Here is a 16162-nt window from a genome sequence, read left to right on the forward strand (position 1 = left end):
GTGCCGGGTCAACCTCGCCAGAGACCAATGCCAGGAATTCAGCATCGGAGACCGGTGCCGAGTATCCAGGGATAGCTTAGTGGTTTGAGCATTGGCCTGTTAAACCCAGGGTTGTGAGTTCAATCCTTGAGGGGGCCACTTAGGGATCTGGGGCAAAAATTGGTCCTGCTAGTGAAGGTAGGGGGCTGGACTCGATGACCTTTCAAGGTCCCTTCCAGTTCTAGGAGATTGTTATATCTCCAATTATTATTATTATATATTAATGATTGAGGATGAGGGCCCGGTGCTGTGGGTGGGTGCCGGTCTGCTCTCAGAGCCGGGGATCGGTGCGGGTTCACCCTCGCTGCTGGAGAGGGGGAGCGTTGTGCCAGTGCCAGAGATACCGTTACGGACCTCGGTGCCGGGGAGTGGTACTGCAATGATAGTGACTGGGAGCGATGCCACGGATGGTGCCGAGCCGGGGACTGTGATCGCCACATCATAGCTGGCTTGCCTCTAAACAGTACTGGACATATCGGAACTGCAGGCTTGTCCCTCAGAACCGGGGGCTGTGAAGCCATCATTTCGATTAAGTGTCTGGCAACTTCAAAAGTGTCCTGGGTGGGGGGTGGCTCTAACTCCTCCACCTGACACTGCCCTTGCAGAGAGTCGCTGCGTACCATACCCAATGGTCCCCTCCACAGCACCGAGGTCAATGGCACTGACTCGTGTTATTCTGGCACCAAGTCCATTCTGGGGTGCGCCTGTGCATCCCCTGACAGTCCCTTTCGGTCTTCCTATGCCGCTTGTGGGGCACCAGCAAAGTCGAGTGGTGCCGGGCCACTGCTCCTGGCTGCGGTGCCGGGGAGCACGGGTGCCAAGGGTCTCTTGTACTAGAGTCCTTCCTCAGCACCATGTAATGTACAGATGCCGGAGCACTCCATACGGACACGCTTGGTGCCGGGTCCTGATGGTCCGAAGCACGCTGGGGATGCAGAGCGGATTCCATGAGAAGTTGCTTGATGCGGAAATCTCCCGCCTTTTTAGTTCTTGGACGAAAAGCCCTGCAAATTTTGCACCTCTCAGTCTGGTGCACCTTCCCCAAATACTTTAAGCAAGAGTCGTGGGGGTCACTAATAGGCATAGGCTTGTTGCAAGCAACACAGGGCTTAAAGCCCTGGGCTCGCAGCATGCCCCAGAGCCCAAGGAGGGGTTAGGGATTGGGGAGAGATCCTGCTCCCAAACCTTACTATCTAAACTATTTACTATGTAAACTAAAATGGGTAACTAGAACAATTAACTAGGGAGAAACGCTAAGGAAAGTCCTTGCTGAGCAAGTGAACACTGTTCAACAGCTGTCATGGATGGTAAGAAGGAACTGAAGGGGGGTTGGGTCAGCAAGGTCATATATTGAGCGCCATGAAGGCGCCACTCCAGGAGATCCACAGCTGACCCAATGGGAGCTGGTAAGGGAAAACTTTCTGACAACCGTGCATGTGGCACGTGCACACCTAATTGGAAATGGTATGAGCAATCACTCAAAGAAGTAGTTCCGTTTCAGTTTTTCCTTTTGGTAATGTGTAACTGTTAGGCCTATTTGCACATGTTGGCATTCTGGTGTCTCAGGGTCCACCCACCCCACGGGATCAGATGTTATGTAGAGTGACTCCTTCCTCAGATTAGAAACGAGCCAATCTTTAGGAAGCGATGAAGGCATGACTGTGGGAGGGCCCAATCTCTCAGCGCAAAAGGTGGGGTGCTTTCACCTTGATATTTGTCAGCAACTGGCTAGCTGGTCTTTTGGGTGTGCCAGGGCAGGACCGTGGGGCTAGGGGAGCAGAAGGACACTCCTTCTTCCCTGCTCTCATTTGCCGTTGGGCAATAGTTCTGCTTATTAAAACTGTGACCAACTGCACCACTTTTCTTAACTTGGCCCGTGGGTCTTTCCACTGTGACGGCAGAAAAACATAATGCAGCTCCCCATTTATTGCCCTCAATGAGCTGAAATACATCTTTTCAGTTCATAAGAGATGATTTTTCAAATTGCCAGGACTGTAAACTCAATGTGGAGTTTGAAAATCAAGCTATATTCTCTCCACCTCTTCTACGCTGACCAGGACTAGGGATGCCACAACCAGAACTTTAAAAAGAGTTACTATTTTTATAGGACCTACAAAATCAAAATATTTTATCATGACATCATTGAAGAGACTTTAGCATGACACCTGTAAAGTATCAGTTGGTGATGGACAAGACAAAGTGATTCCTCTCTGCAAAGTTTATAAATAGATTTGGTCAAAAAAATTTGAATTTTCAAAGCTTAGATGAAGTTTTATCACAAAAGATGCTTGCTATTTTTCAACCAGCTCGATTTATAAAGCAAGAGAGAATAGTGTAGTGGTTCTTCATAATGGAAGGACGTATATACTGTATATTCAAGATAGCAGTATTACTATTGTGAAGTACTATATAAATTGAAGTTGCAGTTGAACAAAAATGGCAATATTTAAATATGGCACCATTCCAAATACAGGAGACAAAAGCAATGCTTGCCAAATAAAAGAAAACAAAAAATCAATAGTGAAATGGATAGTTTGCATGAATGTAAGAGATGCCCCCTGGAGGGCAAAAAAAGAAAAAAGAGACAATAAGAAAGATTAAATAATGACAATATTCTTTTCATCTTTGGATGCAATGACATTGTTTCGTCTTGGTTGGTGAGTAAACGTGAAACAAGACCATGCTATGTACATCAATATGTGTTACAATGTTTACCTCAGACAGGCCTTCACATTGAACGTGAGCCTGTATCCATTCCAGCCTGTCTGAATTTTCCTTCTCACGCACCCCTTCATTTACTTGGGAACACAATTCTTCCGCTTTCTCCAGAGCATGCTTCAAGTGACTGTGATCAGGGTGATTTTCAGGAGTGTTTTCTATTATCTACAGGTAAGTAAAACAGCTTAGTTTCTTTTGTTACCGTTGGCTGTAAATCCACCCATATTGTCAGCTCTGCATTTTATTTTATTTTTTATTTTTTTTAGAACTGGTCAACATTTTCCAAATGTTAATGTTTTGGTTATTTTTTTCTCTCAAAAGTTCAAATTTCAGTGAAAAAAACTGTTATTCGTTTTGTTTTTACAAAGAAATCACCCCATTTTGGCCAATTCTATTGCTGACAAGTCTTTTAGCAAAATGTTTCATGAAGGCTGCTGACTGGGCGCCCAACTCTGAGGGCAGCATCGCTGCCAACAGCAGCGCAGAAGTGAGGGTGGGATGGTATGGAGAAGTCCTCACTTTTGCGGGGGCCATAGCGGCCTTACAAGTGGGCGACATGAGCAACCGCCCAGGGCACCATGGGTGGGTGGGAGATTTTCTGTGTTCATATCCATCCCAACCCCCCAGGCAGCCCAAAGCCAATTTAAGTCCCAAGCTCCAGGGGCCCAGAATGGAGGAGGGGCAGGGCGTTGGGCACCCTGGCTGAGGGTTCCTACCATATGCTGGGCTCCAACTGCTGGTCCTGGCTGGGCTGGTGAGGGACAGGACTTCCTCTTACCCTGGAAGGGCCTCTTCTGGGGTTGGGTCAGACCCACCTCCAGGAACCTCCCTCAGCTGAAGGAAGCCCATCTCTGAAGGCAGCACCGCCACCAGCAGCAGTGCAGAACTAAGGGTGGCGAGGTATGGTATTGTCACCCTCATTTCTGCGCTGTTGCTGGCTGCAGCGCTTTCTTCAGAGCTGGGTGTCCATCCAGCATCCACCGCTTTCCAGCTGCCCAGCTCTGAAGGCAGCATAGAAGTAAAGGTGGCAATACCACAAACTCCCTACAATAGCCTTGCAACCCCCCAGAACCCTCTTTTGGGTTGAGATCCCCAGTTTGAGAAATGCTGGTTTCCCCCTTGAAATCTGTATAGCATTTTTCATGACCATGAATTTGGTAGGGCCCTAGAGCTGTATGTTCTGTTGTGACGGAGTGGATGAGGCCCAGAAGCCCCCTGTTGGAGGCCTCAGGGTCCTGCCACACCCCATCCCAGAGAGGAGCAGATGAGAAATCCGAGTATGGTTGTGGGGAAGCAGCCAATGAGACAGGCTGCATGGAGCAGCCTATCAGGGCCATATAAAAGGAACTGCAGAACAGAGCAACAGTCAGTTGCTGCCTGGAGCTGGAGGAGAGAAGACCATGTTCCTGGCTGGCTAAAAGAGCTGCAGGACAGCTCAGTGTGGGCAGGGACCAGGGGAACTAAGAAGGAGTTCCTGGCTGGCTGCTGGGACTGAGTAAGGACTGAGCCCGGGGAGCACCACAGGAAGGTAGTGTCTCTAGGGAAGAAGCCCTGGGGGTACGGCCCAATCCAGGGCTGGGACTGCTTAAAGACTGAGCCCAGGGCGGGCTAGAGAGACACCAATCGAGGGGTACTGAGATAGGCCCCTGGTGCACTGTATACCCCAGAAAGGGTCTGTTCTAATTCGCATACAGACAGTGTGAGAGACTCAGCTGGAGGGCTGAATCACTGAAAAGCCACCTGAGAAACCACCGACAGGGGTCACCAGAACTGAAAGACTGCAGACACACCTGACCAGAAGGGGGCACTCACAAGAGGTGGATGCCCCCCATTACATCTGGTCATATACAGAGGAGGATTCAGGACTGATGAAGGAATCTGACTTTTCAGACCAAATTCAGGCCCGGTATAATGTCCCTCTCCTAGATAAGTCTTGGGCCAAATTCAGTAGTAATGGTAATGGTGATGTGAGTTAGACATCAGATGAAAGTTGGACAGAAAATGGATGCAAGTTGTAAAGTAATATAACTTGCACAAATCTGGCTTCAATGGCTGTGCAAAATGAATAACTGACAAGCCCCCGGGGAGGGGGAAAGCAGGAAAAGCAGCTAGCAGGAGAGTGTAAGACAACTCAGTCCCTCCCCACTCCTTTACTGTATACCCACCACCCACCTTTTGCTGCTAAACCCCTTCCATTCCCTGGCATATAAATTACTCTCCTCCATTCATTATGCCAGTGTAAATACAGAATAACTCCACTGCAGTCAGCCGAGTTACTCATGATTTATCCCAGCGTAACTGAAATACAAATTTGGCCCATATTCCCCATACCAGATGTGTCTAGCCTCTTGAGAATAGCAAGAATAGACATACATAGGGAAACTTAACTACAAATAAGCTACAAGCCAAGGGGCACTCTAAATACATTCCAGTATGTTTAAAAAAAACGTACATTTTTAATTATTAGCGGGTATCTCGTTACCCTTTGCATAGGCTTTAGCAGAAAACTTGACAGTGGCATTCCTTTACAGCGAGGATCCATTGCTAACCTCTGAAATAGGAAAGGTAAGATGTTGTTAACCAGCTTGTTTATGACAGTGGAAGACAAATTCCTGAAAAAAGGTAAAAGATAAAATGGTAAGTCAATAAATGCATCACATAAACCTGTTCTCAGTCAGAACAAGAAGTACGACAAACAAATTCAGAGCAATAGAATTTCTCATATTTTTAAAAAATAGGGTAGAGTACGTCAGAGATGAGAGCAGTTTTATGATCCCTAGATATCTATATTCTCGGACTGTGTAAACATTCTGATTGAAGTAAGCTTCCTTATTATGGGACAGGGCTTATGAATGATGACATTATTTATGAATGGGTTTGAATGGAAATCATTACAACATTATCTCCCATGTCATCATGTTGACTACAAAAAGACATTTCCACTATTTCTTTCTTCAAAAGAAAAAAGTGACATATACACTGGAAATTATTTAGATGTCCTCCAAATGTAACCTGAGAAGTTTGACAGCTCAGTAAATAAAGCAGATTTTTCACAGATATTATATATTGAAAAGATTTACTAGATAATACAGTTCATGCCCCTGCCAAAGCACCCTTGTCCCCTACAGAACATTTTCTAGTGCTTTGCCAATTCCCTTTTAAAAATACTCAAGCAATGGGGCTTTCACCTTTTCCCTCAGCAGACTGCACAGCCCAATACATTGCACTGTCAGGACATTTCCCCTGGTATTTAATCTATATTTCCTCTTCTTTTAATGTAACTCCATTACTCTTAGTCAGATCCCCAGGAATCACACTGAATAATAATTCATCATGCAGTACTTGGAGTTTCACTCTCCAAATATGTATAGATAGTCTGTGGCCTGGTCTACACTAAAAAGTTAGGTCAACCCAGCTACATCACTCAGGGATGTGAAAAATCCACCCCACCCCCACCCCGAGTGACATAGTTAAGCCAACCTTGTCCTTGTGCAGAAAGCGCTAGCTACCGCCTCTTGGGGAGGTGGATTACCTGCAGCACTCAGGCTGTGCCACTGTAGTGTTTCAAGTGTAGACAAGCCCTTATTACATTCTTCTTTCCGCTGTCTCTTAGCCATCTATTCATATGCATTTCCTGACAGTGAATTCCATAAGCTGTAGAATACTCTTCCAAGGAAGTGGTGGAAGCCCCATCTCTCTTGACATTTAAAAATAGACTGGACTAAACACTAGAAAAGTTCAAGTGGGAATAATCCTACCTTACCAGGGAGATGGGCTGGATGTCCCACTGTAATAAGCCTTTTTTACCCCAGAGGTAGCAAGGTCTGATGGACAGGACGCTAGACGGAATCAAGAGGCCAGAGTTCTGTCTATGAGCTGCTGTGTGACCTTGAGCAAAACACTATTTTTCTTTGCCTTTTTTTCTCCTGCCATCCTTTGTCCATCTTCCATTCATGGCAGTGACTGTTTCTTACTATGTATTTCTACAGCATCTAGCATATTGGGGCCTTGATTTTAGCAGGGCCTCTTGGTGCTACTGTAATACTACTGTCACTTTAATAATTAATAATAATAAAAACTTCATCTTCTATGATGTTCTGACCAAATCTTGTTCCCCAGTGAACATTCAGGCTTAAAGATTCTTCACTTGTCCACAGCATAGCACTGTTTTGTAATCAGCAAAATGATTAGATGCAGTTCAGAGGTAAGAAATTCACAATGGTTATTTTGTCTCTTACTTTAACAAACTCCTTGAACTCTGGGACTTCATCTGTTTTCTGCTGGATTAATGCTGCCCCATTGAGCTGGCAGCTACAGAACCGGATGTAAGGTTGCATGTGTGGTAGCTGTGCGGTCAGTATGTCGCCAATCATTTTCACTGGCATCCTCTCCCCAGACATCTTTTTACGAACACGCAGTGCTCTAGACACAAAGAAAAAGATGCTAGGCATGTTTTGTGTATAACTGGACCACTAATGGATTGTCACTGACCCCTGAAATAAACTAGCTGATAGTTCATTTTTTAAATGAAGAGGGTTACAGAACAGCAGAAGACCAGCACAGGATTTATTCCATATTGTAAAAATATACTATTATATAGGACTTTCAACCACCAGTCTGGTTTCCTTCTTGTGGTCACCAAACTGCTGTTCAAAATTAACTTGAGTCAAATTCAATTGAGAATTAATATTTTTAAAAAAGCAATGCAATTTCCTTGTTTTGCTAAGCTACGAGACCACACGCTCTAAAACACACAGTTCTGTTCAAAGCATTTTCTTCCCTTCAGCATATCAGCCAAAATGCAGGAAAGTGGTATGGTTTAATGCCTGAAAGAAATCACACAAAGCCAGATCCTCCACTGGTGTGAACTGGCATACAGCCATTGAAGTCAAAGGAGCTAAGCTGATTTACACCAGCTAAGAATTTGGCCAAAATGGCTTAAATATTAAATAAAGACCACTATTTTAAATGACTTGGACAACAATATTTTAGCATCTTAGAGGTGTATCAAAAAGGAAACATATCCAGAAGGAGAAAGTCTGGCATAATATCAATAAATCTAAAGTTTGTATCAATCATATAAAAGGTAGGATAGTTGAATTTGGGATATATGTCTTTGCATCCAAAGGCCTCTTCTGAGACTAAGTACTTCAAGAGTTTATATACTGTAATTTTACTATTTATCTGGATTAAACTTTAGTCCATGCACAGTATATGGAGTACGTATACAAGAAGCAATGCAAGTTGCTTCAGACAACATAGAAATAGTGCACATTAACTGGATTTAGATTGATTTCCAGGTTTGTCACTTAGGAGGAGATTAATGTTAATATACTAGCATTATATTATACTGCATGCAAAACAAACTCATCATCCTGAATTGAATAGTTGCCAAAAGATCCTTGGATGCAGAATTGGACCATAACCACCCACTACCATCAGCAACCTCTGAGCAGTGGACCAAGTGAGAAATAAGAAGGATGTTAGATTTAAATGAAACTGCCATTTTTTATTGCCAGTATTTACATGAATATTTATGAATCTCAACAAGGGTGAAAAGTGGCCAGGTGTACCAGCAAACACAGATTTTCTCGATGAAAATAGTGATGTCCCAATTCTGCAAAGCAGTTAAGCATGTGCTTAAGTCCATCTTTATTTAGCACATCACTTAAGCATGTGCTTAAAGTAAAGTATAAGCTTACGTGTTTGCTGAATTTGAGCCTAAAGCTGAAAATCTCCCTTTGTTGGCTAAAATGAATTATTTTTCACAAATTTGCTCCAGAAGAATTTTTCTTCTTTTGCACAGAACTTTTACCATTTTCACAGCAAAACAGATTTATTTATTTAGGCAGTAAAATGACACTTTTCAACCTATGAATATGCACAAACTACTTGATTTTCTCAAAAAGGAATTACAAGCCATAATATTATATTATATTCTTTGCAACCTGCTGCTGTTTTCACTGGTAGCAAATACGATTTTCACACAGTTAAATAATTAGGAGGGGATGGGAAAGGTCCATTATTTTATTGTTGATAAATATAGAAAAGCAACTTACTTCAGTAGTTTGATATTGCACATAATCAGCTCCTTCCAATTAACAAAAATCATAGCGACCTCTTTTTCTGTTAGCAGCTCAGACTCCATCAGTGGTTTCTGGAAGATCTACAGATGCAGAAAATGAAGCAGTTTAGAAAGTGTACTGTTAAATCAATTAAAAGTGACAAAGCTTCTTGTTCATAATCTCCATGTAGAGGGCTGCATACTTAATAATAATACAACATTTAATTTTCATTAGAACAGATTTCAAACATACTGTCGGCCTTAGAGCTCCACAATGTTTCCAGATAAGATGTTTGTGAACAGTGTATCACTTCACAAGGCATAATCTAAATTTGCATCAGCGATGTTAATTACAAGATGGCTTATTTCTGTTTTAACCTTGGGCATTTCCTTATACTAGTGGTCCCTTGCAAAATATCTCAGTAATAAATTACATAGAAGTCTACTTTGGCCTCTACTCTACAGATGCCCGATTTATTACTGATTACAGCTGGAATTTTTTTTTTTTCTGGCAAATAGAAAATTCACCAAAAAAAATCATTTTGGGGAGAACCAAAACTATTCATGGATTTGTACTGAATTCAGCAAATAGTTTCAGCCAAAAGAAAAAAAAACTAAAAAAACCCCATAAATATAAAAACATTTAAATTTCATTTCAAAATGAAATGTCTATTTGAATCAACCTGAATGAAATTATTTCAGTTTTTCATTTTGGTAAGAAAAATTAACTGATTTTATTTCCCAGTTTTTTTGATGCAGTCACAGAACTGAATAAATGATTATTCACTGATTTATTTTATTTATCTAACCACACATCAGGTTTGCATATCTTGACCATTTTGGCAAAGAAGCACTCTCTCTCAGTTAAGAGGCTCACCTTAGATGTCTATCTGGCTTCCATTTTCCCTGCATGAAAGATGCACATAATAACTATTAAGAAACTGAATTTAGGCACAGAAAAGCAGATAACTAAGTGCCACTGTGGCTGTAGAATCTCTGTGCAATGAGTTAAACCTCTAAGGTCTTAAGAGAATATACATGAGAAATAAACTTTTAGAATCAGGAGTGAAAAGACTATACTAAAACAGAAGGTTTAAATGATGATGTCTCAGTGCTGGTAACAAGAGACTCACATGCTCATGAATACTAAAAACTCAAGTCAGATTATTCCTAGCAAGTCAGACAAGGCAGGAATTTTCAAACAAAAAATGACAACTTTGTATGATTAAGTTACTAGTCACTATTTTTTAAAAACGGGGGACTACAGTTAGGCTCCCAAATCCATGTTTAGGCATAGAAATAAGTGACCTGCTCTTCAAACGTGCTGAGCAACCAACAGTTCCCACTCAGGCGAGTATGAGGTGCTCTGTGGTCAGCACTTTTGAAAATCAAGCCACTGTTTCTGTGCCTAAATGTGGATTTAGGAGCTTACTTTTCAGCTCTCCCTTTTGCAAACCTTGGCCATTCTTCTTACCTCTGTGACTAACTGCAGGTCATTTACATAGTTCTCTTCTGTTACGATCAGTTCGTGGATGTATCCCTGCCTTTTCCTTTCAGTAGGCGTCAACATGTCCAGGAGGTGTAAGTCAGCACACCCTGGAAAACACAAAAGAGACAGAGAATTAGTGAGGACTATTTGGAAATAGATTAAAACTGTGATATTTCAGCAAATGCTTCACTAACAATAACAGCCACCTGTTCATTTAATTTATCATTCTCTCAGCACGTAACAGCACAAAATTGAAAATGTTTCATCTTTATTTGCTTAAAAAAATCAAAAGGCTTGAGTTGCCTCTAAAGCAAGGCTCAATAAAAAAAATCAAAAAAAAATCACAGTCCTACTATTTATTTGTTCATCAACTCCATTGTCTTGAACCTAACAATTAATACAACAAATGAATGAAAGACTGGCTAAAACAAAAGCCTACAGTCTGAGGATGACTGAACTAAAGCTTTGGTGAACATTAAGATAGAGAAGGTTTAAAGGACAGGGAGGCTAGAGCATCCGGGTGGATCTTCACTGCTATGATATGGGAATACAATAAATACAATAGCGGTGAGCAGTATTCTCTCAAATAGCCATACACCGCAAGAGTCAACCCTCAGAGTTGGTACCGTTGAGAAGAGGCTCCATTTTAGGCTATGTCTACACTAGAGACCTTACAGTGGCACAGCTGTACCCCTGCAGCTGCCCTGCTGTAAGGTCTTCCATTCAGCCACACTATGCCAGTGGGAGAGAGCTTTCCCATCGGCAAAATTAAACCACCCCCAATAAGCAGCGGTAGCTATGTCAGCAGGAGAGCGTCTCCCACCAACATAGCATTGTCCACACTGGCACTCTGTCAGTGTAACTTATGTCAATCAGGGGGGTGCTTTTTTCACACCCCTGTACGACAAAAGTTTTACCAACAAAAGTGGTAGCGCAGACAAAGCCTTACTCTGTTATTCTTTTCAAAGTGGACATTCTATCCAGTAGTGTTCTATTTTATTTAATTTCCGCACTTTTCTTTTCAAAACTGGCTTTAGGGATCTGATCCAAAGTCTACTGAGGTCAGTGGTGTGTGTGTGTGCACGCGCGCGTGCGCAGGGGCGGGGGTGTCTTTCCATTTATAATAGAATACAAATGAAATACATTTAAAAACAAAAAATTGAAACATTCTAGGCCACAAATGTCAAATGGAAGGTTTCAATGTATTAAAATGCTTGGGTTTGATTTATCAAAATTGATCTGTTCCCTTGGGAAGTTTCGATTTTGACAAAATGGCATTTTCTGACAGAAGAACTTGCTATTGCAAAATTTTTCATGGAGTTTAGAATGATCAAGGCTTTTTATTTATTTATGTATTTGTTCACCAGCATCACCAATGATACCAACATACTTAGCCCAGACTTTGAGGAGAGTATTGTTTTAGGTAAGGTGTTCTCATATTTTTCATAGTGTGAACCACCTCTCCTCCTATTCTCAATCACAGCACTTCCTTGTGGCAACTATAGAAATTGCTTCCATATAAACTTAATACTAGGAGAGTATTTACTATATTTTTAGCTTTTTAAATGCAATTTAGTAGCTGGAAACAAGGAAAATTCAGCCCCCGTCACCAGCCAGGTTTCTATGGATCACTATTAAGTAGTCCATGAACCACAGTTTGGGAACCTCTGCTTTAGCCGACTTGTGCTCTCTCTGTTGGCTGATTAACAGCAGAGCACACTCGTGAGTTCTATATAAACAGTTTTTTAAATATTTACTGGAGTGGTAGATTTGAAAAACAAAAATTAGATATGAACAGTCAACGGGGCATCCTGTAGGACTGTAGTAACTTTAAAGTAGATCATTTTGGGGACCTAAACACATTGAAAATAGTCTTTTAGGATATTGCATATTGTAGTTTTTTAAATGAGATTCTTTAAACTTTTGTTGATAAAATGAGAAGGTAACACTGAGAATAATCAATGAACTCACGCACTGGCCTAGTGACAAAATATTAGAAACTCTTGGAGTTGTTCAAAAATCAAAAGCTTCAATCCTGCTTTATAAATGGCTGCTTTCAGAGCAATTTTCCAGTACATACAGTACAACACAGGTCTAGTAACCACTTTAGTTTTCTTACTGAGTTGCCAGCCTCAGCAAATACAAACACTGTACCTAAGTGTTTTGTTTTGTTTTCTTAAGACTGGAGAGGTTTTCTCTTCAAATATGCTGATAACCTTGGTTTGAAGTATTATTCCAATCACTAAAGTTTTATATGAAACATTTAAAATCTCAAAAAGGAACATTTTTTCAAATAGCTTGACAGATTGCCAATGGGAACTTTAAATAGGTCACTTGAACTTCAACAATTAGTCTCCTTTTGAACATTTAATATTTGGGGGGGGGGGGGGAAACCTGATTTCAATCAGAGTAGCGTAAGTGGAAAGGACTTTTCCAATAGAGAGACTTTTTTTAGGTGCAAAAAGGTTAGGAACTTTCTCCTCGACATAAAAAACAAACAATGTTTGGGTTCCTTTTGAAACTAAAATGTGAGATGAAAGGGCTATAACTAGTTGGTTTTTTTTAAATAAAAGTCTAAATTCCACTTGCAGCTGTAATAATATTATGAATTCAACCAACTAAAAGAGATCCTTCCTTGGGGGGCCATAAACTGCCTTGGATAAGCAGGTGCTGCTGCCACTGACAAATGGAAAGCATCTATCTCAAAAACCCTAATTCAACAAGGAACTTAAGCACGTTCCTAACTTTAAGCATGAGTAGTCACCAGTGCAGTTACTCATGTGCTTAAGTTAGTCTGGTATCTAAATACCTTGTTGAAATGAGGCTTAAGTCTGTTGCTGAGCTCCGTCTCTGCACTTCTTGAAATTTTCCTGATTTTTAAAAAAAGATACTTTATCATATTGAAGAGAGACTATGGAACGGTCCTTTTAAATAAAAGGGGTGCTGCCGCACTGGTGTTCTTCAGGCTTTTTGCCTAGAACTTTTTCCCTAGCTGTAGTAACTGGTCCTCGCGCGCATGCCGCTCTTGCGCGCGCCCCAGCCTCCCGGGAGGGACACATGGCCGAAGCCGCCGGCCTCAGTTCCTTGGGGCGCGGAAGCGCCGGTTCTGGGAAGGCCTCGGCTCGGCCAGTCAGCTCTCTTACATAGACTTCCTTTTCCAGCAGCTTTCGGCTTCGGCGCCCTCGCGGAGTAATTTCCCAAGCCTTCAGCGTGGGGGAAGCTCGCATCGGCTGCAGTGAACCGAGTGAGAGTCGGGAGTGGTCCGAGTAGAAGCAGGTCGAGTGACGCTCTAGCTCGGCGAAGGTGTGCCTGTGCAGAGAACTGCATAGGTGTGCGCCTGTGCGGAGGGGCGGCCGTGGTGAGGGGAGGAAGGTGGGGACTGAAACCGATGTGGCCGCCGGCTGGCGTCGAAAAGGAAGCGTGAGCAGGCGGGCTGGAGGAAGCGGGCAACAGGATGCAGTTCGGGGGCGTTGGCCGACAGAACAGCGAATCGGCGATGAGGTCACGGGGAACTGGGCGGTGGCGAGCGGGCATGCGCGCGCGCGCAGCGAGGCGTGCGCGCCCGAAACGCAGCTGGAAAGGGCTTCGAAGAAGCGGAGGCGAGGCTGGGAGGAAGGCGCGGGCCCGAGGGTGGGTCGGGCTGTGGGGCCGGATGAAGCGGCGATTGGAGCGATCTGAAGCGGCGATGAGGCGGGTGTGCCGGGTGGGAGGAACGGGAGGTGAAGCGCTGGCTTGCCGATGAGATGTGGGAGGTGGAGGGGGCGGCTGGGCGGAGGCTGCGAGAGGTTACCTTGCCTGCAGGATGATGGCGACTCAGTGGCAGGATGTGGCAGCGAGTCCAGGGGGTGCCACGTTGAGAGACGATGTGGACGGTCCCCAGTGCGGAGGAAAGGGCCAGAAGAAAGTTGGGGAGAGAAGGTGGACCGAGAGTCCAGCGTGGGAGGAAGGGCGGAGGGGACCAGAAGGTGAACGATGAACAAGGGACACCATCTGGTTGGAGATCCTAAATGGACCGACAAGACCGAGGCGGATGGGACACCTGGAAACCCTAGGGATGTCAGGACCACTGAGAGAGGGAAGAAAGGTGAGGTAGCGGGGAAGGTCGGCGAGCGAGTGGAATGAGAGGCTGCCTTCGGCTGGGCAGGCGAGCCAGGAAGGCGAGCAGGCAGGGCTCGAGAAGCGTCTGGGCGTGAGAGCAGCGCTGGCCAGGAGGGGCTGCTGAGCTGCCGCTGCTGACCGCTGGGTAAGTGGGCTCTGGGGATGGGGGAGGCAGGGCGGGAGCTGCTGCGGTCAGCCGAGCTCTGCAGGGTTCAGGGAGCGGAGTCTGCCGAGCCGGCAGGGGATGGTACCCGGTCAGCGGACCAGATGGGCGATGCCATCCCGACGAGGAGTGCAGGCCGGCGGCAGCTCGAGCAGCGCGAGGGAGAGCGCGCGAGGCAGGGCGAGGGAGTGCTGCTCCCGCGGAGAGTGAGAGAAGGGCGAGAGGGCCTGCCTGGGAGGGGAGGGAAGGAGAGGGAAACGGGAGGCACGGCTGCACCTCCTGGAAGAGGAAAGCACTCGGGGAAACCCCACCCTCCGGAACCTGGAGGGACTTGCCGCCGACCTGGAATGGACAACCCGGTGGTGCCTGCTGTTCTCCCGAGGAGCCTTGTGTCTTCTGCACTCCTGGAAGTGAAGAGAGTGTGGGCGAGGCCTGTGGGTCGGGACCACTCGTGTGAAGATGCCTGGGAAGATGTGGGCCAGAAGGGGGTTCCACAGATGCAAGAAGAAGCATGGATCCCTGAATAGTCGTGTCCTGCTTGTTGGTCACAGACACAAGAAGCCTCCTGGCAGCAGAAAAGCGCGCCACACGCCTAGGGCAGATGGGGTGGCATTACTGCAGGCTAGCATGCAGAGACCATGGCTGTGGACAGAGCAGGCGCAGCGCGTTTCCTCCAGGAGCCAGAGGCCCTGGCCGCAGGCGGAGGGTGGCGGTGCGGCGGGCGGCGAGTGTCCGACGGGACCGGTGGTGGGGTGCGGAGCGGGGGGGCCCCCCCCGGCACACGGGACCCCGTGGACCGCCCATCCCGGGCGAGAGCGGTGGCCGAGGGAGCCGAGCCAGCACCCGGGGGAGGAGGGCGGAGACGGAGGAAGGCCACCACCACCACGGCGTCACCACCATCGGCGGTGTGGCCCAGGAGGCGGAGGCAGGAGCACACGTGGCGCCGCCGGAGGTGACCACCGGAGTGTGAGGCAGGAGTCGTGGCGTGGCGAGGAGCGCGAGGCCGGTGGCGGAGGAGGCGTGGGAGAGGCAGGAGGCGGAGGGGACTGAGGTGGCATGGTGATGAGGAAGGTGCTCCGGAGCGCGGATGAGAGGGAGGAGAGCTGAAGTGGACTTCTGGAGATGAGCAGAGAGATGGTGGGACGAACGAAGAGGGGAGGCGGCACGCGGCAGCCCGCGATGAGGGGGGTCGAGGATTGCGCTTGTCAGCCAGGCAGGCGTACACCGGGATTGTCCGCGAGCGAGGGCGCCGAGGGGCCGCGCTACACTGGAGTCCGCAGCGCGAGCACCGGGTGCGGTTTGCGCTGGGGCGGTAACGCGCAAAACCGAGGGTGTGGCGGAGGCGGTGGCGCGCGCGGGCGGCATGGCGAGGGGGTGGTGGTCCGAAGCGGGCGGAGTGAGGCGGGGAGGGCGGGAGGCGGATCCAGGAGGAGGAGATGAAACAGGGGGGGACCAAAAATGAAGCGATCGGATCAGGGAGACATGAGGCGGAAGGCTTGCAGGATAGAGGGGTCCAGGGTGGGAACTAGCCCGCGCCCGCCATGGGAATAAGGAAGCTCGCAGAAACCGCCCATTGTCCTGGCCCTTCTAT

The 16162-nt window shown here is 46.0% G+C and overlaps 1 protein-coding gene across 1 annotated transcript in view; it reads right to left on the reverse strand.

The window, feature by feature from the left end:
• The window catches only part of ITSN1 (intersectin 1), a 200795-nt gene that overhangs the window by 12403 nt on the left and 172230 nt on the right, over positions 1-16162 (reverse strand). Inside the window, exons 30-34 of the mRNA XM_039503267.1 lie at positions 10296-10417; positions 8817-8923; positions 6996-7179; positions 5210-5308; positions 2755-2922 (exon numbers count right to left, since the gene is read on the reverse strand). Of these exons, the coding sequence (XP_039359201.1) occupies positions 2755-2922; positions 5210-5308; positions 6996-7179; positions 8817-8923; positions 10296-10417 (680 nt within the window). The remainder of the gene's footprint in view (positions 1-2754; positions 2923-5209; positions 5309-6995; positions 7180-8816; positions 8924-10295; positions 10418-16162) is intronic.

Source organism: Mauremys reevesii, linkage group 1 (genome assembly GCF_016161935.1).
Source record: "Mauremys reevesii isolate NIE-2019 linkage group 1, ASM1616193v1, whole genome shotgun sequence".
NCBI classification, from domain to species: Eukaryota; Metazoa; Chordata; order Testudines; family Geoemydidae; genus Mauremys; species Mauremys reevesii.